Here is a 21,830-nt window from a genome sequence, read left to right as displayed (position 1 = left end):
GTTGTATATTGCAGTGCTCTACCAATTGAGCTACGTGAAATATGGTGCAGATAAAAGGGTACAATGCATTAAAATGAAAGTGTCCTGATAGGGGCGCAACTTTAGTAAAAGCTCCTATGGGTCGTATTTCAATGAAGTGACAAACAATCTATATGGGCGTATTGGTTGGAGGACATGTTTTCATTGTCACCTTTTGTCTGAGTATAGTCATTCATTAGTTGCCATAATGCATGATTAGTGTATCAACCGTTCCCTGTTTAGTTAATCATCATCCTCTGTGTATTTAAGCCTTCAGCCTTCCTCGGTTCCTTGTCTTGTGTTAAAGTTTATGTGGATTGTGTTGTATTGCCGAGTTCTCTTCGTGTTTACTAAAAGTACATTCGTTCATTCTGCGTCATGCATTTTCCTTTGGATCTTATATACAAGCATCCCCGTGACAGAACACAAGACCAAAAGATTGGATTATAATGGCAAATATTTAAACATGGATATGTGCACAGTCTTTCTCCTCCTGCTGGAGCAGGGGGATCGCTCCTTCAAGGATCACACAAGGGACTTTCTCGATTTGGCATGCCTCACTCACTATCCCGACCACTCACTATACCGCACCGGGGTTAGCAAGCAGTTGAATGGTCCTCCAGGGAGCGTCGCCAAATATAAGTGGCTGCTGGTTCAAAACAACTCACCGTTTACAGTCTGCATTGCGAACGAGGACATCGTCAGCTCCACTCTAGACCCAGAGCCCAGCCAGCCAACAGCCAGGCCCGCCATGGACATGCCAGAGCCCACTGCTGACTCAGAGCTCGAGCTGCCTTGAAAACTGAGCTGGAGTGATTGCCAGAGGCTCATTTCATCCTGGAGCCCAAGCCCAATGCAGAGTCTGTCAAGGTTTGTGAGCCAGCATTAGCATCTGTCATTGAGGGCATTTCAGTGGAGTTAGAGGGTATGGATTGGAGCCCGTCCACACTCCTGCCACTGAGGTACAGAAACTTAGCTTAGTTGCTGTGGATTAATAATATTATGAACTGGATGAGGAAGTGCCTACATCACTCATCACAGAATAAGCCGTTTGATACACGATCCGAACCACTGATTCGAAACAAAAGATTCTTAAAGCTTCAAAGCTTCATGAAGCAGTGTTTTGAAATCTAGATATTGAATAAAGTCGTTATTTAGTTTTTTTTTGGCGCACAAAAAGTATTCTCGTCACTTCATAACATTAAGGTTGAACCACTGTAGTCACATGACCTGATTTAAATATGTCTTTAGTAGCTTTCTGGGCGTCTGAAAGTGTTAATTATCTTGCTGGCAATGGAGGACTCACTGAGCTATCAGATTTTATCAAAAATATCTTAATTTGTGTTCTGAAGATGATTGAAGGTCTTACAGGTGTGCAATGACATGAGGATGAGTAATAAATGACAGAATTTTCATTTTTGGGTGAACTAACCCTTTAATCCACCCCTCACCTTCCGGCTCTGCCTCCATTGGTCGTTCCCAAAGTTCCACCTGGACCATCCACCAAGAATCCATCTTGGATCCTCTCGATTTACTAAAACGTGTGCACGATTTAGTAAATCGAGGGAACGAATGAGTAAATCGTGCGCACGATTTAATTTTTTTTCTTGCATGTCATGTGCAGGGCTCCGTAGAAATTATTAGCCTAGTTAACAAAATTCTTTCAGGAACAGTTACTTTAAATAAAAGTTTTGACCTGTATGGTGTCTCTCACTCATATTTGGTGAAGATCCAATAAACACGCTAAGACAACTTTGAAAAAGTAGGTTTTTCAAAATGGTGGGGGGAAAAAAAACCTGCATTTAGTGTGAGTGAAAATTTTGAGCTTGGGATCTGAAGTATTGTATAGAGACTCAAAATGTCCCATGCCATCGTTTTCCATGGTGTCTTTAATTGGTGCTTAGCTCTTAGAAAGTTGTTTTCCACTGACGTCCATAGTAGGAAAAAACTGACAATGGTGCTTTGATAAGAAAACATTATGCAAAGTAATAGAATAAAAATCTAAGTACATTGATTCCATAGAAATGTAGTGCTGTATGTTATTTTTAATTTGTGTGTGTGTGTGTGTGCATCTCTTCTTTAGGGTGTATAAAGACTGAAAACATGGCTTTAACATAAAACAGCACATTTCTCATTTCTGAAAGGTGACAACAGTAGATTGCATCGCTATGGTAACACAATGGCCTGCCAGAGTGTGGGTGGTATGTTGCATACATGTTCTACATTTAGCTACTGTAATTACACATTCAGCAGCTGAGAAACAGGCATGAACCGCATTGCACTACTAAATGTTAACATAATTATAAAAGGTTTGGACTTACTGTAGACTTGTTGTATAGACTAAGTATTCTTATTACAAATTATTAGCTAAGCAGTGACAAATCATCGTCTTTGCTTATAGTAGGCTACAAACCCCCAATCACTCCCCGGGCGCCGCGGCAAAAAAAAAAAAAATGGCTGACCACTGTTCTGGGTGTGTGTTCACGGTGTGTGCGCTTGGATGGGTGAAATGCAGAGCACAATTTCTGAGTATGAGACACCATAAAGTGACTACACGTCACTTTACTTCACTTTAAGGGTGGGTTATGAGGGAAGGTTCATCAGTGTATTTATAGATGTAATTACAGAAATGTAATTACATGCAGGTATTTTTTGTTTAACATGTTTATTTACATGCATTTAAATACATTGTATCAAATGAGTAATCATGTACATAGTAGTTAAATACATTTAAAGGGTTAGTTCACCCAAAAATGAAAATTCTGTCATTAATTACTCACCCTCATGTCGTTTCACACCCGTAAGACCTTCGTTGATCTTCGGAACACAAATTAAGATATTTTTCTTTAAATCCGATGGCTCCGTGAGGCCTACATAGGGAGCAATGACATTTCCTCTCTCAAGATCCATTAATGTACTAAAAACATATTTAAATCAGTTCATGTGAGTACAGTGGTTCAATATTAATATTATAAAGCAATGAGAATATTTTTGGTGCGCCAAAAAAAACAATAGTGATGGCCGATTTCAAAACACTGTTTCAGGAAGATTCAGAGCGTTATGAATCAGCGTGTCGAATCAGCGGTTCGGAGCGTGTGTCAAACCGCCAAACTGCTGAAATGACGTGACTTTGGCGCTCCGAACTGCTGATTCGACACGCTGATTCATAACGCTCCGAAGCTTCCTGAAGCAGTGTTTTGAAATCGGCCATCACTATATAAGTCGTTATTTTGGTTTTTTTTGGCCCACCAAAAATATTCTCGTCGCTTTATAATATTAATATAGAGCCACTGTACTCACATGAACTGATTTAAATATGTTTTTAGTACATTAATGGATCTTGAGAGAGGAAATGTCATTGCTCCCTATGTAGGCCTCACTGAGCCATCGGATTTAAACAAAAATATCTTAATTTGTGTTCTGAAGATGAACGAAGGTCTTACGGGTGTGGAACGACATGAGGGTGAGTAATAAATGACAGAATTTTCATTTTTGGGTGAACTAACCCTTTAATATAGAGTGGGATTGAATATATTTTATACACTATAAACATAGTGGTATTTTATTTCAGAGTGCTTGTACTAGTAACAGTTACATGTAGTAATAACAGTAAATTAGGCATAATTACATGCTACTACTAACCTTAAACCAAACCCTAATCCTAACCCTATAGTGCATGTTGTTAATTAATATTACTCAGTACTTGAAGGGTTAGTTCAAGATGAAAATAATGTCATTTATTACTCACCCTCATGTCGTTCCACACCTGTAAGACCTTCGTTCATCTTCAGAACACAAATTAAGATATTTTTGTTGAAATCCGATGGCTCGGTGAGGCCTCCATAGCCAGCAATGACATTTCCTCTCTCAAGATCCATTAATGTACTAAAAACATATTTAAATCAGTTCATGTGAGTACAGTGGTTCAATATTAATATTATAAAGCGACGAGAATATTTTTGGTGCAGCAAAAAAACAAAATAACGACTTATATAGTGATGGCCGATTTCAAAACACTGTTTCATGAAGCTTCGGAGCGTTATGAATCAGCGTGTCAAATCATGATTCGGAGCGCCAAAGTCACGTTATTTCAGCGGTTTGACACGCGATCCGAATCATGATTCGACACAAAAGATTCGTAACGAAAAATCATAACCAAAAATATTCTCGTCGCTTTATAATATTAATATTGAACCACTGTACTCACATGAACTGATTGTTTATGAGTATGAGTATTGGGTAACACTTTATTTGTGTCCTTGTTACATATACTTACATAGTAATAACAGCAAATTATGCATAATTACATGCGCCTAACCCTCAACCAAATCCTAATCCTGCCCTAACCTTATAGTAAGTATGTGTTGTTAATTAATATTACTCAGTACTTAAATATATAACTACACTGTAACAATGACACCTTAAAATAAAGTGTAACCGAGCATTGTAGAAAAATGTAAGTAATTCTGTTCATGTCATATATGCTCTAGAACATGGATGTGTTACTACACAGCTAGCACTTCCCTATAATTATTGGCAGCCCCACTTTTATAACACTTTCTGAATCGCATCATGAGCTACCTGGTTGTATGCTCACCTTTGCCTGCTAACATTAAAGAGATGAAAGTAGCCTAAAGTACAAAACTGCCTGGACAAACAGCAAAAGGTCAGGAAATAGATTTGTTGCTTTGAAATGTCACCATCTTCAAGCTTAATGTGAAGACACAGACATTTACAGCCCTGACCAAAGACCCCATCAGAGACTCATTAGACATCAGAGACTGAAACACAGAACACTCCATTTAGTTCAATTACAATTAAAACATACAAATCATGTGCTAGAAGATTCCTTTATTCGCTTAAGTGAAAATATATCTTCATACAATCAAAACGCCAAAAAAAAAATCTGTATCAAAAACACTTTCAAATCAAAAGTGTAGAGAAAAAAAGAACTGTAGTGTCCTATTGTGCCAAATCCAGATGAAACTGCTCATCTTTTCCATGATCAAAAGACACCACGGTAATATTGTTTTAATTAAAGACAAAAAGAGGCATAAGATGAAGAGCTACAAAAATTTAAAAAGAGAAATTAGTGGTCATTAAAGTACAGTTGTATTCTCGCTGATTCATTAACAGGCTTACAAAAATGTATATGTAGGTGTAAAGAGAAATTAGGTGACAATTCACTGTAGCCCTTGGGATCTATGAAGGAAATGATATGGAGTTTACAGGCGCCATGATACAATCAGGAGTGTATGTAGTACAGATAGTGTAGTATTTGGCATAAAGTGTAGCTAAAAGAAAATTAGTATAGCAAATTATGGAATGCAAACCACAATCTTGTACTCCGAGAGTGATAATTCACACACACTGTGGTTCAGTTAGAGTTCAATACATCAAAATGATCTATAACAGAGGTGACTAATCAAGTCCATACTGAGTGTACATTGTTTTTTGGCATCACTCTTTGGCTGAGGGAAGCTGTTTGTTTTTTATTAGACATTCAATTAGCTCAACGAGTGTGTTTGAGATCTGCATTAGTGTTGCGTCATGGACTGTCTGACTACTTCCTCCAGGGATTTTCTAGTGATGAGAAGCCTGACCACATCTTCTTTCTTCTTAGTGAGTCTTTTTCGTGCCTGATCGTGTGTCACCATGGTCATGTCCCAGCCATTCACCTGAAATTAACATTGAGAGCACACAAAAACTAATACGACATTTTATGCCACATAAACAACTATATACACAGGAGGACATAAGAAGCTCAGCATTTTTATTGAATTGTTGGTCTTTTGCCATTTTTATTAGAGAGAAAGAGAAAATTACATTGGAAAAAAAGGGAGAACTGTGTCTTGAAAAGTTGTGAGACAGATTCAAACTAGTGTTTCATTTGCTAATCAGTTTTGAATAGCATGAGGGTGACTACATAAAATGAGCGAAAACTAATAATCCGACTAAGGACCCTTTTACAAAGTCTTGATTTTGTTTTTGGGGTCTATGGGGCGGTTTCCCGAACAGAGGTTATTTTTTTTTTTGGTGCTGTTCACTTTATTTAAACAATTTATTTTGATTTAACACCATTGTTTCTGGTTCAAATGTGGTTGCTTCATGTTGAATTGACTTGAAATGGTTACTAGAACTCACTTGATGTTTTCATTTTGAAATAACATGTTTCAGTCAAATAACCCAATCAAACAGGACTTTCACTTCCATCATGCTTTGATCCGGGCTGAAGTGGGAGAGTAAATGTTGAAAAAGTGTTATTTTATGCATTTTTTAGAAAGATGAGAATATGGAGAGACGTCTTACTGTTTAATGTTCTATTATGTAAAAGTTTTTGTTATGTTAGTGTTTTTTGGAGATTATTGTTGTGGTGAAGTGTTGAGCTTGTGCTTGGGTTGAGGACCTGCTAACAAGATTTGCCTTTTTTATATAATAAAGCAACCATTATGATAGTGCTTTGGATCAAACCAGTATCATTCCTAGACTGCCAACACTGATTATCACATGTGTAAATAGTTATGTTTAGTTTGTTGCTATGTAAAGGACAAAATAAATGTCTCTTGTTTAGTAAAGTTTTTATATTGGAGTCTTTTTCTGCTGCCATTGTTTTCCTTGTATTTGCTTCTGAGTTCCATGCAATTTTAAGCTTTTCTTGGTTCATTCCATGTTTTACAGGCAACCTCTCTCATGCTAATTCAGATTTGCACAGTTGGTTTTAAATTAATCTAGTTTATTTTAATTCAGGACTCCATAGTCCAGGTTTTAGTAATCTGTACTTAATCTGTATTTCAGAAAGCCATTTTTTAAGCCACGATTAACTATTCTGGATTAAGGCCTATCCTGACTTCATTTAAACCCTGTCCGGAAAACCAGGGGCGGATATGTTTTAATACTTGAATGTTCAAAAATAAATAAATAAATAAATAAATAAATATTCACATATTTGCAGCACCTCTCTTCCCAGTCTGTCAATAATGCTCTGTTTAGTTCCCTCCCTCCGAAAAGTGCATTGTGCTCTAACAGGTCGGCTGAACTACTGTGTTGTGATACACAGCCCTTACCATAACATGAGTTTCAAAACACAACTAATGTAACTAAGCCAGGCCCTGCCTTGGGCAGGAATTATTTAACGAGGAATATTGTGACGTTTACGTTCCCAGAAGAAACTCAAGACTGCAAACGAGGCAATTTTAGAGAGTTTAGAATTAGTGCTTAATGATATAGAGAATAACTCCCTTTGTAGTGGACTTTGTGCTATTAAGAAAAGATAAAAATGTAAAAAATATTAACAGGTTCTCTTTACAATAATTAACATACAAAAGACATTGTAAAAAGGGCAAGTATTTGACAAATAAATGACAAAAAGCACTATAAAAGTGTTTTAGAACAATTTAGAACAAAGGAAAATTTTACAAAATAAGACATTATTTCTCTTGTTAACTTTTAACTACAGTGCCAAGAGCAGATGTTATGAGTTTTAATTTTAGTATGCGTCATAGAAAACTTGATATACTCCATGAGGCATATACTACTTTTATGTTTCTTTTTCATTTATTGTGATGCCTGACAGCCTCAATACTCAGTGACTTTCAAAAAAATAAAAAATAAATAGAGAGAGAGAAAAAAGAAATACGATTTCAAACAACATGTAAAAGTAAAATAGTAAGCAAGTAATGACACAATTTGAATCATAAAATAACAGACAACAAAATAGACAAAAATTATGATGTCACAGCTCCCTCTTGTGGAGATTCATTTAGTAAAATCAGGTTTTGTTCTGGAGAATAAAAGAGAAATCACCACTAATAACTTCTTACAACATAGATGACAGGTTTGGATCTCTCACCTGCATAATTTTGTCTCCTATCCTGAGACCAGCCACTTCTGCAGGTCCACCTTTAGACACACGTGTGACATAGATTCCCTGTGAAATAAATGAAGTAACAAGGGTCACCTCTGAATTAGGGTGACCAGAAAGTCCCCGGAAATGTCTCTGTTTTACAGCTTGTTCAAAACACCCACAAATACACTACAAAAACCCTGACCAACATAGCCTGCTGGTTACCAGAGCAATGGTGTAGTAATTATTTCCACCAACAGAGGGGGCTGCAAGCTACACTGATTACTTGGTAACCTGAACAAGAGCACTATTATAAATTATCTAAAAGATACACTGTTATTGGTTTCAAGGTAGTCACATATTAGCCTAACAATTCATGTTAAATTAAAGTCACCATGAAACCAAAGTTCACAATTCTTTTATGGAAAGTTGCAGTGCTTATTATAAATTATTTATCCGTGCACATAATTTTTTTGAAAATCATATGCACTCATAATCTTTAATCAAAATTTCGAACCCCCCAAAAATTTCTAAAAGTTTTCGCGTACATATAACCGCTCACACAGATCCGCGAAAACGACTAAAAACACTGTTATTATACTGTTTTATGCCAGGCCAGTAGTTGCCGATGTCACTTTGTAAAGAAACATTATGTGCCTATAAATTGAACACGTAATACGCACGTGAATGACGTCACCATTTCCACAAATTCGCACTTAACGAAGTCGATAACGCTATGCACTTTTACACATATGAATAAAAAAAAGAAAGGAGAGAAAATCAACTAAACTTAGTGGATAGAAGTAATAAAAAAATTAGCATAAATAATAATAATAATAATAAAAAAGATAGGAACCAAAAACTAAAACATACAAAAATGTACTGTCTCCGTTTTTTGATTCATAGATAATAAGTGTCATTTCAGTTATATTTTGATCACTGAACTAGATTACGCCCCCAGTTAACATTTCAGACATCTGGTCACTTTAAAGACACTGACCTCAGCAGCAGAAAGGAAAAATGCCTCACTTTGATATAATTAATTATAATTAAACATGATTTTTCACCTTGTCTGACTTGTCTTCAGAAAATGGATTCTGGCTTGCATCTTGGTCGATTCCCCCTCCAATGCTGAATCCTAATATTAAATTATCGCCATCCCGTAGTTTTTGAATCTCAATTCGTTGCTGAAATAGAGAGAGAAAAACACAAGACAGCTGTCTTTATGAAGCAGGCACACTGAGTTTATGTTTCAAAATGTAGTTAGCTATCAACATAGGCAGTCTTTTTGGGAATGATGCCCAAAAATGCTGTCTAGGTAGGCGGCTCACTAGGATTTGAGACACATCCTACAGCACAGCTGTTCATGACCATATATGGCAGCACTACCTGAGGAAAACTCACGGGCCACACCTGAGTGACATCAGCACAGTTTAAATAAAACAATGAGCAATTAAACCCTAATTAAAAATGCACCGTTTGGTATTGATTGGATCTTTGTACAGTTACTTAAACAGTAACTCAGTGAGCCGCACATATAATACACTCTCTGGTTTTGCTCTCCCTTACGAAAATTACCATGGTATTACTACATATAAAACCAAAAAAAAAAAAACATGATTATTGTAGTTAAACCATGGTTTTGCTACACTAACCGTAGTTTAACCATGGTATTTGTAGTGAAACTGTGGTTATACAAATGGTAATCAATGTGCCAAAAAAAAAAAAAAAAAATCATGGTCACCACACTTTTTACAATAAAACCATGGTTAATTTTTATAAGGACTGTTTTACTCGTAAAAAGTTTGGTTTTGTTATATTCTGTCCCATAATATTTTTTTATATATCAAAATAGAGAAATAAATAAATAACCATTGTTCACTTTGTTCGCCCCTGGCTAACGTTAGCCTAGCATGCTAACCGTTTCCATTATATCAACGGTTAGCTTAAACTCAAATAAACTTTACTAAACTGTCCTGTCATGTCATAGATTAGTGTAAGGAATAAAAATAAAGTTTAAATTAACCGCTTCTCAGTCAATGAATCATTGTCAGAATTAAAAACACCAAAGCAGAGCACACAAAGCTGAGTGAACTAATGCTAGTGAAGCTTCACATGCTAAAACTTTCTCGAACACAAACTCACCACAACAGCTGTGACAGGCTGGCCGGGTATGAACGACATTTTCTGCTCGTTGAAAAAACTTATTACCGGTTGGGTCTCCTAGGTGTTTATTTCAGTGATTTTCACTGATAACAATGTGAGTGATTGTGTTCGATTCCTCCCCTTTGGCTGTGTGTGTCATGTTGGGGCTGGGCTGCACTACACACACCCTACCCTCAAGTCTACATTACACTTCTCTCGTATATTCGTGTAATTAATTCCTTTACTTGATCACTTTTGTGAGTTGAGCATGTGTAAATGTTTATGGGATTAATTCATGGGCATTTATACACAACTAAATAATTGATTTCGCTCTCATGATGTAAATAAGAACCAGCACTGAATCACCTGCAGATGACGCTGCTTTATCAGTATTCACATGTGAAAGTCAGCCACATTATCAACAAACCCAAAAATAGCCAAGGATTTTCTCTTCAGCATTAGAAATAAGCAGGTGGGTAGTATGATGATCATAAAGTGATATGATAATCCTTTAAATTTCTGAATTAAAATTAATGTAGTTATTTTTTATGGATAAAAAGTAAAAAATAACAAGGTGGTGTAACTATCTTGTGACCATAATGAAGAAAAAGTCTCAACTTATTATCATTAAATAAAAAAGAAGTTTAATTTTTAATTATTAATATTTGGAAAACCTTCAAAAGACAGCGTCATATGACTTGAGAATTTTTATAACGGAACTTTGTTTTTCCTCACACATAAATTTATTCTAAACTACTTTGAAAAATTTTCCTTGTGAAAAAGAAATGTGCTTAAGTGTACTGAATCTGTACTTCAAATCTTAGAAGTATAGTTTTATAAAATGTACTATACTTGCAATGAAATAAAAGTCGACTTAAGAGTACTTAAAGATCGCACACTTTCATAAATGTTTAACACACTTGAAAACATTTTAAAAATGTGCACTTTGTAATAAAGTTTTACTTTAAAGTAAATGTTAAATAATTATGTTCATACTTTAAATAAGTAACTACACTTATTTTGATGTGTTGACTAACATACTAAAGCACATACTTGATTTGAGAATTGCAAGTAACATGCAGTTGTCTGAAAACATTACATTCAGTTTGCGCTTAATTATATTTTTAAAGTATATTATTTCCATAATAAGTACTTACTTTAAAAGTATTTAAAAGTGTACTTCTACAAAAGGGTATGCTTTTATGAAACCTGTAAGTATTTGACCAGCAAATGCGTAGATGTCTGCAGTTTCACTAATCACAGAAATACAGTATTCATAAAATCCAGATGAAAAGTTGGACCAAATATCCTTCTCTATTTTTAGCAGTTTGTTTATTTGACGTTTTTCAATACACTTCTGAAAATGCAACGGTCTTCTTACATAAGAGCTTGTTTATTTATCATTCATTTTTTTTAGTATGCAAAAATACTTGATACTTCCCACAGTCAGCGATGTAAAACTTTGTACCATTTTTCCACCCCAATGAAAAACTCACTAAATCTGTTTAAAAAAGGACACGACATGGTCTATGTTTGAAGTAGCGTACTACCATACTACTCTTAATATTTCTTAGTAGGCCTAGTATGTATACTGTGCATAGTGTGTAATACCTGGATGGCCATTTGACAACATATGCAGTGCACAACCAGAACACACTGCACAGAATATTGTATCCCACAAAGCAGTGTATCATATTTAGATGATAAACATGCAATATGATGAGGTCATGTGACAAAAATGTAGCATAGTACTGTTCTGAACATGTAAGGTTGCATATTTCATACTGTTTCACATAGCATTCAGTATAAAGCAGTAGTGTGCAGTTTGCAGTAGAGATGTGCCCAAGGCCTAAATCTGAATTCAGAAAGGCACGGAAAAATGAGTAACGCATTCTACGGAGCCCCTAAAGGGGGTAGGCTTGCTGCAGTAGTTGGTTACATTACAGTAGGTACATCATGATTTTACTTATCACGTGAAGATAGTAAGGAGAGATGACTGACAGGACGTTGTCAGAGGATTTGGTGTGCAACAGATCCTGACAAACATCTTATCTTGTAAAATGTGTGGTCAGTACCGCCGCTCCCTATACATAGAGTACACGTGAAGGCAAATTCGAAAGTGAAAGTAAAACGCGAACACACATTCAAAAGCGATTTCGATACCCTGCATATTGATAGCATATACAGTATACAATATAATTTACCCAGCTATAATTGCAATGGAATGCAAAAGCATTGAAATACATTTTTTCCTCCTATCTCATTTTTCCCATCACCATGTTAGGGGCTCCGTAGAATGTAATTTCCTTTCTGAGTATATTCAGCTTCGGGCACATCCCTAGTTTGCAGTATGCTAGTATTCCATTCTAAAAATAGCCATTGACTGTTCACCATTGATTTTTCAAGTATATATTCCAACATTTTTATGCAGCCTGTTACAAATCATACATCTACACTAGTTCACTATGCTCTCAAAAAGAACGTATTACAAACTCTTCTTTAAAGCTTTGGATCTGTGTCACATATCAGCTGACTTACTCATAATCAGTCCTTGGTTTATCATTCATCTTGTCAAATGTTTTTGACAGAATTTGTTGGTGCTCATGATGTGAAACATGAGGTATCCTGGTACTGGATGGCTCAATTTAACTGCATAGCAACATAACATGTCATCCTCTTTTAGTCATACAGTATATACACAATCAACAAAACCAGCAACACTAAATCTATCCACACAGTTACTGTGGAATCACGGGAGCAGCCTGAGATGGGACATGGGAACAAGTTCTCTGATTGTTTATCTACTGTCCAGGTGCGTATGGCCAGCTGATGGAGCTTCCAGAGAGCTGCATGTCCCGGATAAGCGTCTCGATTGGCGTCTTGCCTACCAGCCGCATAAAGAAAAGTTGAGAGATGAGGTTGGCGGGAACGGCTCTCAGGGCAGGCAGTCGCAAAAGGAGTCGGCCGAAGCGCTGGGGCTGACCCGGATACTGCATGCGCTCGTACTCGGTCAGGGCCACCTGTGCTTTCTCCTGCAGGCTCTCGATGTGCGCCGGATCTGACAGCCCACATGCGTCTGCAGGAAACAGAGAGTTTACAACACTGGAAGTGAAATAACAGCAAGCACAATGGACATTTGGAAATGTTATTTTCTCTTTTACAAAGATGTGCTTCAGAGAAACACTTGGCCTGACTGGGCCTCTTTACTTTTTATCTGCAAACAACTTCCTAGAAAACAAAAATTTGTCAGTAGACTTGCCTTTTTACAAACTAACTAGAATTTTACAGTTTGTGAAAAGTGGCATTTACTGGTGCAAAACTTGCTGCCACTAAGGTGCTCTGAATGGTTTTTGCACAAAGATATGCACTTACTAACGTGTTCTTCCATGTTTTAGCATGTTACTACTGTTCTGAGTGTTTTAAGTATGTTGCTATGCATTAATGTGTTCTGAGAAGTTTTATCACGTTGCCATGCCTTTACTAACATGTTCTGATGGGGTTTAGCATGTTGCTATGACTTTACTAACATGTTCTGAGGGAGTTTAGCATGTTGCCCTTACTAACACGGTTGATTTTAGCATGTTGTTATGCGTTAATGTGTTCTGAGAAGTTTTAGCATGTTGCTATGCCTTTACTAACATGTTCTGATGGGGTTTAGCATGTTGCAATGACTTTACTAACATGTTCTGATGGGGTTTAGGATGTTGCCCTTACTAACACGGTTGATTTTAGCATGTTGTTATGCGTTAATGTGTTCTAAGAAGTTTTAGCATGTTGCGATGACTTTACTAACATGTTCTGAGAGAGTTTAGCATGTTGCCCTTACTAACACGGTTGATTTTAGCATGTTGTTATGCGTTAATGTGTTCTGAGAAGTTTTAGCATGTTGCTATGCCTTTACTAACATGTTCTGAGGGGGTTTAGCATGTTGCCCTTACTAACACGGTTGATTTTAGCATGTTGTTATGCTTTAATGTGTTCTGAGAAGTTTTAGCATGTTGCTATGCCTTTACTAACATGTTCTGATGGGGTTTAGCATGTTGCGATGACTTTACTAACATGTTCTGATGGGGTTTAGCGTGTTGCCCTTACTAACACGGTTGATTTTAGCATGTTGTTATGCTTTAATGTGTTCTGAGAAGTTTTAGCATGTTGCGATGACTTTACTAACATGTTCTGATGGGGTTTAGCATGTTGCCCTTACTAACACAGTTGATTTTAGCATGTTGTTATGCTTTAATGTGTTCTGAGAAGTTTTAGCATGTTGCTATGCCTTTACTAACATGTTCTGATGGGGTTTAGCATGTTGCGATGACTTTACTAACATGTTCTGATGGGGTTTAGCGTGTTGCCCTTACTAACACGGTTGATTTTAGCATGTTGTTATGCGTTAATGTGTTCTGAGAAGTTTTAGCATGTTGCTATGCCTTTACTAACATGTTCTGATGGGGTTTAGCATGTTGCCTTTACTAACATGTTCTGGGGGGGGTTTAGCATGTTGCTATGACTTTACTAACATGTTCTGATGGGGTTTAGCATGTTGCCCTTACTAACATGGTTGATTTTAGCATGTTGTTATGCGTTAATTTGTTCTGAGAAGTTTTAGCATGTTGCTATGCCTTCACTAACATGTTCTGATGGGGTTTAGCATGTTGCCTTTACTAACATGTTCTGGGGGGGGGTTTAGCATGTTGCTATGACTTTACTAACATGTTCTGAGGGAGTTTAGCATGTTGCCCTTACTAACATGATTGATTTTAGCATGTTGTTATGCGTTAATGTGTTCTGAGAAGTTTTAGCATGTTGCTATGACTTTACTAACATGTTCTGATGGGGTTTAGCATGTTCCTGTGACTTTACTAACATGTTCTGATGGGGTTTAGCATGTTCCTGTGACTTTACTAACATGTTCTGATGGGGTTTAGCATGTTGCTATGACTTTATTAACATGTTCTGAGTGATTTTAGCATGTTTGTATGCGTTAACGTGTTCTGAGAGGTTTAGCATTTTGCTATGCCTTTACTAATGTGTTCTGACTGATTTTAGCCTATTGCTACGCATTTACTGTACCAACATGTTCTGACTGGTTAATGCACTATGCTGTTGAGGTGTTCTGAGTGGTTTCAGCATATTGCTAAGCATTTACTAAGATGTTCTGAGCAGTTTTACTATTTTGCTGTGTGGTTAAAAATGTTCGTAGTGATTTTAAGCAAGTAGCTATGCAGTTTCTAGGGTGTTCAGGGGCTTGCTATGTAGTTACTCAAGTCAAAATATTTCACCCCAAAAGCCCAAGTTTCTGTGATAGTCATAGACATGGCTATATGCCTCTTGAATGTGTTCATGGGATTTTGTTACGTCCGGCAGGCAAAAATGGTAGGTTTGTTAACTTACATAGTACTCTCAATGTCTGTGTATAAAACTTACAGACAATGTCTGTGTATAAATGGTGTGGGACAAGTCTAAACGGGGTAATTCAAATTTGTATCCTTAAGTATGAATAGTAGTAACAGTTATACATTACTATGAATATCTTGATTAAATATTGATTTGGTGAGAATTCTACAAGATTGTACTTTTGGAATACATTTTTAACTCACTCACCTGGTGAGAACAGAGCGATGGCTTTCAGACAGCTGTATTCAGCAGAATCCACCTGCAGTCGTGCCAGCTTGTCCACCTGGTCCTGGAAGACCCGCACCTGGTCCATGAAGGAAACGACGCGGTCAGCGGGCATTGGGGAGGAGTGAAAACCAGCAGCTGCTAGTAGGGGGGCCGTGTGCAGGGGCAGAGCCGATTGAGCTGCATTCAGGATGAACAGTTCACTCCAGCTGAGCCTCAGAAGGGCCACCTGCTCCGACACGGGCAGGTCAGGAAAGTATGGGATATTCCGGGCCCACTCTATGGTACTGAAGAGCAGTCGGGCTGCCAGCTCACATATATTGTCAATGCCCATGATTGAGCTGTTGGCTCCTGGGAGATGCTGGCCACATTGGGCTCCATAGCGGCTGTTGGGGTATGGCTCTGCTCTCAGCAGCTGAGAGATGAGTTCAGACACTGGCTGACCATTGAAGAAATCAGCACCCATGCCCGGACCTCCTCCAACATCACCACCTGCTCCAACCATGGAGGCCGGGCTGATGCCTGCGTGGGAGGGAGGAATTCGACCACGCTGAACCGCTGAAAGGAAACATCAGTATAATGATTATAAACAAATAACTCCCTATTCCAATGAGGCAAGTAACATGAAATTTAGTTATGTAGTTATGAAAGTTATGTAGGAAATTGTTTGTTCAGGACAACTGTCAGATATTTAGTATAAATAAACAAGAATATGCAGAATGTTTACATTACATATATACATATTAGTCGACTACTGGTTTGCTGACCTTCTTTCCTCATACCGACCCGGAAGCATTTCTTCAAACGGCAGTACTGACACTGATTACGGTGGTGCTGATCAATCTGACACTCTCTGTTCGACCTGTGAAGGTAATTTAAATACATTTGAGCCAAGATAGTACATGAGATAACAAACAGTAATTAAGATTTAGCACTTTTCAAAAGGTAATGAGCATTCAAATAAACAGTGAAACTGTAATGAACATCACTATTTACAGATTTGATTAGTTTTGTCATGTTGCATGACTAAAACAAGATCAAATCCTTAATTAAATAAAATTAAATCATATTTTCCCTGAATATTATTGAAATCTCTGCTTGGGGTACATTTACACGACAACGACGTACTAAAAAAGTTTGTTTTTCGCGTACAGACGACAACGTTGTCAAAACGATCCCCATTCACACGGATCCACGAAAACGACTAAAAACACTGTATTATGCATGCCAGGCCAGTAAAGAAACACTAAACGCCAATAGAGTACCTCAGGGATGACGTGTTTTTGTAGGCTAACCCGGAAGTTAGCGGTGCACGGGTTCCCTCGATCGAAAGCCTATGCATTTTTCCCATAGACTTTTGGAAAATCGCAAAAAAATAAGCTCTGTGTTGAACAAAGGGTTATGACACTTACACGTTTTGTCTATCAAGATAATCTTCACAAGTTAACACAACATTTATACATTTTGAAGCCTAAATAAAGTCGTCAGATATAAAAAGCTAACAGTAGGCTATAAACGGACTACAGCGCACCATGGTCGCGGATCAACGTCACCACCACCAAGCTTCCTCAAACTTTATTTAGAAAACAACTTTATTTAAAAACATGCTCGCTGATTATGATCTGCGCTGTGTATGAATACTTCTCCACTTTTTCATGAGAAATGCTGTCCAAATGTCCTGTTTGTCATGATGACGTCTAAAGCCCCCGCCAAAGGAAGTAGTCCCTTTTAGCAATTTGTTTTCAACCGCCGTTTTTAAGACACAATAAAGGTTTAAAAAATCATAAGTGGGTTATAACTGGTGTGTTTTATGTCATAGATCAAAACATGAAAATATTTAGAGGTTTTGTTAACCACAGACCTTATTTCAGGCGTCACCGTTTTCACAAATTTTGCATTTTTGTAGTTTACACAGAGACGATAACGGTATCCTTTTGAAAAACTTGCACTTTGAATCCCTATTTTAAAAGTTTGCGTTTTCAGGCCCCCGTTTGTTATTGTTCAAATGACACAAATTCTGAAGCTAATGGAAATAACACACTAATTAATAAAAATATTTTGGTTGCAGGTTATAATCCAACATATAAACCTGAATGTATTGCTCGTTTTTGTGAATTAATCTCTGTCCTTCGTGAGCTGTCATGTGTGAAGAGCTCTCAAGTGATTCTCAGGTAAATTATCAGTCGCATAACCTTGGCACAAACACAAAGGACACAGTACTGTTCATTCATTCCTAAAGTTCCCATGGCAGCAGGGCTAATGTTAGATCTGCTGTAAGAGACCAATTATACACACAACATGCACAATTGTGTTTCGACAGCCATGTATATTTGTGCAACATTCAGCTGTAATGGCTGGATGTAGCGTTTTGTTCAAAACGACACAATCACATCCAATCAGAAATGCCTAATGTTTACTTTACAGTTATGTGGAGCAGGACTTTATACCAATGAGATCATTAGTGGGCAGAGCTAATCATGGCAGCGGTGCAGATATAAAAAAAAAACAAAAAACATTGCAACCAGCAAAATGTCCTGTCACGGTCACAAAAACTCAGATTTTAGGGACTAGTGGTTAATTAACTGTTAGTCATGCTGTTGTACATTTAAACTCTGCTCAACTTTGTCGCAATTTGTTACACCTTTCACCTAAAAATTTAAGTTGCTTTGTCGTTGTCAGTATGAGCGCTCATCAACGAGAAACCTCGGCTGCGTCCGAAATCACATACTTTCTTGAGTAGGTGTTTATTTTAAATAAGTAATTACTTATTAATAAAAAGTATGTTCTATATAGTATGAATATGTGTAGTATGTTGTCATTGTCATGTGACCTACCAGCGACAGTTCACTGCCATTTACAAATCTTCTCCCGTGTTTATTGTATGCATACTTCAGAATCTCGCCAGAAGATTCTTGTGAATTCTGACATACTTCTTTTGTCACTTACTGTTTTTTTGCCTGCTATATAGTAGGGAAGTTTGCATTTTCGTATGCAGCCCTTGTATTGCTAGTCTTTTGTTGCGTTGCACCTGGTTCGGACAAGGTGTAGGTGACCTCACTGGTGAAATACAACTAAGAAATGGCTTTATGCAATGTGAAATAAAATCCTCTTAGCTTGCAGAAAATGGCCTAAATCTTAACATTAGTACTTATTACTTGATTAACGTGATTATTTCTATTACAGGCTCTGATTCACAAGTATGTAAATGTACACTTACATACACTCTAATTTAAATGGGGGTTAACAGAGTTCACAGAAAGTTCAGCCAAATTCCTTTGCTGAGCTGCATCTGGAAACTGAACGTGTGATTGGCTGTTGTGTCTGACCAATCACAAATCATTTAAGGGGAGTTGGAAAACACAAACTTGTTTGCTAAACAATGGAAGACGGAGTGATGGATAATGCATCTGTGTTTCTCACCTGCAGGTGTAGTTGAGGTTCCGTCTGATGCTCCTTTTAAAGAAACTCTTGCACCCTTCGCAGGTGAAAACACCATAGTGCTTCCCGCTGGATTTGTCTCCACACACCACACAGTCCACCACGCAGGCCTTGTCCTCCTCGCCACCTTCCACGTCGCTGTTCCCTGCCCGGGGCGAGTTTCCCTCCTCCTCCCCCCGCAGGTAACCTTTCTCACTCAGTCCATTAGCGCTGCCGTTGGGGTTGGCCCATCCCCCGCTCACCATGGCCATCTCTGTGTACACCAGCCGGAGCTGCTTGAGAAACCTTCCCGCGTCGAGAATTCAGAGCCGCCCCGGAGCGAATCCCTTTAAGCTGCAGACAGTAAGCCGAACAAGTCAGACTTGGAGGAAAAACACGTTTAACAGCACTCTGAAGACCTCCGAGGCTTACCAGGCTGACATGTTATTGCCGCCAAATGTCATATCACAATCCCGTCAGGGGAGCGCTCATCCCTGTTGCTTTTCTTCATGTCCCCTAACCACAAAACCTCTGAAGATCTCAAGATCCCTTTCGATTCAATGAGCAGTTCAGAGTTGGACAGCTTACCTCGCCCTTTTCACAGGAAACAATAAATTGCACATAAACGCACCCAGACTTCAGGGAAAAAGACAAGCTCATCCACATGCTGCACAGCTCTGAGACATGGATAAAATGAAACGCCTTCCTTCTCAGCTAGCAGTCACTGTGACATTACACTGAGAAAACCTAGTCGACATGCCCCCTAGTAACCAACAAGTTAAACCAGTTCCTTCAGTACCGAGAAACACGCCGTCGTGTTTAGAAACGTTGAGGGTATTACAGGTCAGTTGGGTAGGTTTGACTCAACCTGCAAGTGTATTTCAGATTAATCATTTTAATCACAAATTAGGTCACTTAGAATCCCGATTGTTTCTCCTAGACAGTGATATGATTAAAAGGAGAGCAAATACAGATTTCTGCTTCCCAGATTTTTCTGCTGAGAAGAACATCTCTCTAATCTCATAAGTTTCTGAAGATACCAAAGTCTTTGAACTCCAGCATTTCTCATAAAATTCTTCTTAATTTTATAGCTTTATGGATTAATTGCACATTAAAAATGGTCTCATTTGTGTCTACTTTTACTTTTCCTAACTAGGAGAAACATTTAAGACGAAGTTGATAACTGAGAACTCCAGTCCCCTGAGCTATGAAAGAGCAACATCTGAGCAATAAAATTATCTCAACTTCATGTAATCCAAAAAGAAACGGCCTCCTTCAGTGAAGAGTTGATTTCCAAACAGCACAAAACCACAATGCCAAACATGCAGACAGCAACCTGGGTAATGATAAACAGAACTCAGCCCCCACCCTGCTCCTCAAGGATCAAAGTTCAAGAAAGTTCCTTGGTCTTTCTCGTTGTTAAACAACACAATCCTGAATGCTCTTTCTCACAGTAGAGAAGGAAGCACCTTTTGGCCATGCAGAGGAAAGTTTCAGTATGCTCTGTACAAAATAGGGCAGAGAGTCCTTCCGTACCTTGTGTCGTCAGTGCCGGTTCGTCCAGCCGTATGGTCTCCGAGGCCTCAGCATTTCCAGGAACTGATCCGAAGCTCTTTTAGCCGTCTGCCACTTCCCATCCCCTGTCTTTCTCCATTCATCAGTAAATCATGAGATCCAACAGTCAGGAGAGACAGCTGACCCGAGCGTCTGTGGTGACTGGCCAACAAACCTCGCTCTGTTCTCTGTCTCTTTCTCTCTCTCCCTCTCTCTCTTAGTAGTGGCGGGTGAGCGAGCGTGTGTCTGTGTGTTCAGGGATTTGACACTGCTATTCAAGCCCTCTGGTTGCCATGGTGCTGCCTGCCTTATAAGGGTAATAGAGTCAAAGAGCAGTGAGTGGGCTGTAGCCACTCTACACAAACAACCAGGAATGTGTTACCACACACACGGTTAACCCCTCAAGGGATGACCATAGGTACACTTAGCATGCATCTTAGGATGGTGAAGACTTCCTAAGTGAAGATCTCAACATCAGAAGGTAATGATAAGTTGTGTTAGCGTGATTAAAATCAAATCACATGACAGAATGCGGCCAGAGCTTGTTCCTGACCAAACTTTAGCTTGGACAGTGTCAACAAACACACAAGGAGGCCCTGTATTACATTTCACCAATCATAATATTATAAAAGAAATCTTTATTTAGATGTATTCTGGAAGAGCACTTTGTGCTGAGCTGCTGTAAATGTAGTGTATTTATGCAGTGAAGAGCTTAGAGCTACTTTGTTAATCTGATTTAGAGCTTTTTTAGATCACTCTCTGTGGAGGAAGCTCACGGAAATCTTTTTGTCTTCTCATCTGATTGTTTTGGCTTTTACCCTACTGAGAAAACCGTCTTAAAGCAACCGAAGCTGATTTGGCCTTATTTGGTTTAGGTCGGTCTCGCTTGTTTCCAAGCGTGAACTGCTGACAAACCAGGAAAACAAGGTTGTAAAATGTCAGATGGTACAACCACAAAAGTTTAAAAACCTTATTTTTTAATCATTTATTTAAATATTTTCACCTTGGAAAAACTTTTTGAACATACAGTAATGATTATTATTTTAAACTGAATCATTTTATTTATTTTCTTTAAACACTCTTAAAGGGTTGTTAGTTCACCCAAAAATGAAAATTATGTCATTTATTACTCACCCTCATGTCGTTCTACACCTGAAGCGACGAGAATATTTTTTTATGCACCAAAAAAATTAAATAACGACTTTTCAACAATATCTAGCGATGGGCGATTTTA

General features: G+C 38.0%; 2 protein-coding genes across 3 annotated transcripts; both read right to left on the bottom strand.

The window, feature by feature from the left end:
- Positions 1–4,854: 4,854 nt before the first annotated feature.
- tax1bp3 (Tax1 (human T-cell leukemia virus type I) binding protein 3) lies at positions 4,855–10,229 on the bottom strand. The gene is made up of 4 exons (XM_051912737.1): positions 10,007–10,229; positions 8,929–9,048; positions 7,868–7,945; positions 4,855–5,696 (listed from the first exon to the last, which is right to left on the bottom strand). Exons 1-4 carry the CDS (start codon positions 10,043–10,045, stop codon positions 5,556–5,558), a joined length of 378 nt encoding a protein of 125 aa, XP_051768697.1. The 5' UTR covers positions 10,046–10,229; the 3' UTR covers positions 4,855–5,555.
- Positions 10,230–11,316: 1,087 nt separating this feature from the next.
- nr2f6b (nuclear receptor subfamily 2, group F, member 6b) lies at positions 11,317–20,858 on the bottom strand. 2 transcript variants are annotated; one of them, XM_051912705.1, is made up of 6 exons: positions 20,579–20,858; positions 19,475–19,636; positions 19,046–19,396; positions 16,393–16,487; positions 15,608–16,183; positions 11,317–13,082 (listed from the first exon to the last, which is right to left on the bottom strand). In XM_051912705.1, exons 3-6 carry the CDS (start codon positions 19,312–19,314, stop codon positions 12,808–12,810), a joined length of 1,215 nt encoding a protein of 404 aa, XP_051768665.1. In that variant the 5' UTR covers positions 19,315–19,396; positions 19,475–19,636; positions 20,579–20,858; the 3' UTR covers positions 11,317–12,807. The 2 variants fall into 2 exon arrangements, with proteins under 2 accessions (XP_051768665.1, XP_051768664.1); XM_051912704.1 differs by lacking the exon at positions 19,475–19,636 and having other exon boundaries at positions 20,579–20,856.
- Positions 20,859–21,830: the final 972 nt, after the last annotated feature.

The sequence above is a fragment of the Ctenopharyngodon idella genome, chromosome 11 (genome assembly GCF_019924925.1).
Source record: "Ctenopharyngodon idella isolate HZGC_01 chromosome 11, HZGC01, whole genome shotgun sequence".
NCBI lineage: Eukaryota > Metazoa > Chordata > Actinopteri > Cypriniformes > Xenocyprididae > Ctenopharyngodon > Ctenopharyngodon idella.
Note: the sequence above shows the minus strand (reverse complement) of the source record. Positions and strands in the feature narration are given on the sequence as shown.

What these genes read in the sequence shown, in the direction of transcription:
- tax1bp3 (XM_051912737.1), bottom strand. Translation starts at nt 10,045, where the DNA reads ATGTCGTTCATACCCGGCCAGCCTGTCACAGCTGTTGTG. An exon ending in AGCCTGTCACAGCTGTTGTG is followed by an intron (nt 9,049 to 10,006) that starts GTGAGTTTGTGT and finishes TCTCTATTTCAG; the next exon opens with CAACGAATTGAGATTCAAAA. An exon ending in CTGAAGACAAGTCAGACAAG is followed by an intron (nt 7,946 to 8,928) that starts GTGAAAAATCAT and finishes TTTATTTCACAG; the next exon opens with GGAATCTATGTCACACGTGT.
- nr2f6b (XM_051912705.1), bottom strand. Translation starts at nt 19,314, where the DNA reads ATGGCCATGGTGAGCGGGGGATGGGCCAACCCCAACGGCAGCGCTAAT. An exon ending in GGTCGGTATGAGGAAAGAAG is followed by an intron (nt 16,184 to 16,392) that starts GTCAGCAAACCA and finishes GTTTCCTTTCAG; the next exon opens with CGGTTCAGCGTGGTCGAATT. An exon ending in CATCGCTCTGTTCTCACCAG is followed by an intron (nt 13,083 to 15,607) that starts GTGAGTGAGTTA and finishes TGTTTCCTGCAG; the next exon opens with ACGCATGTGGGCTGTCAGAT.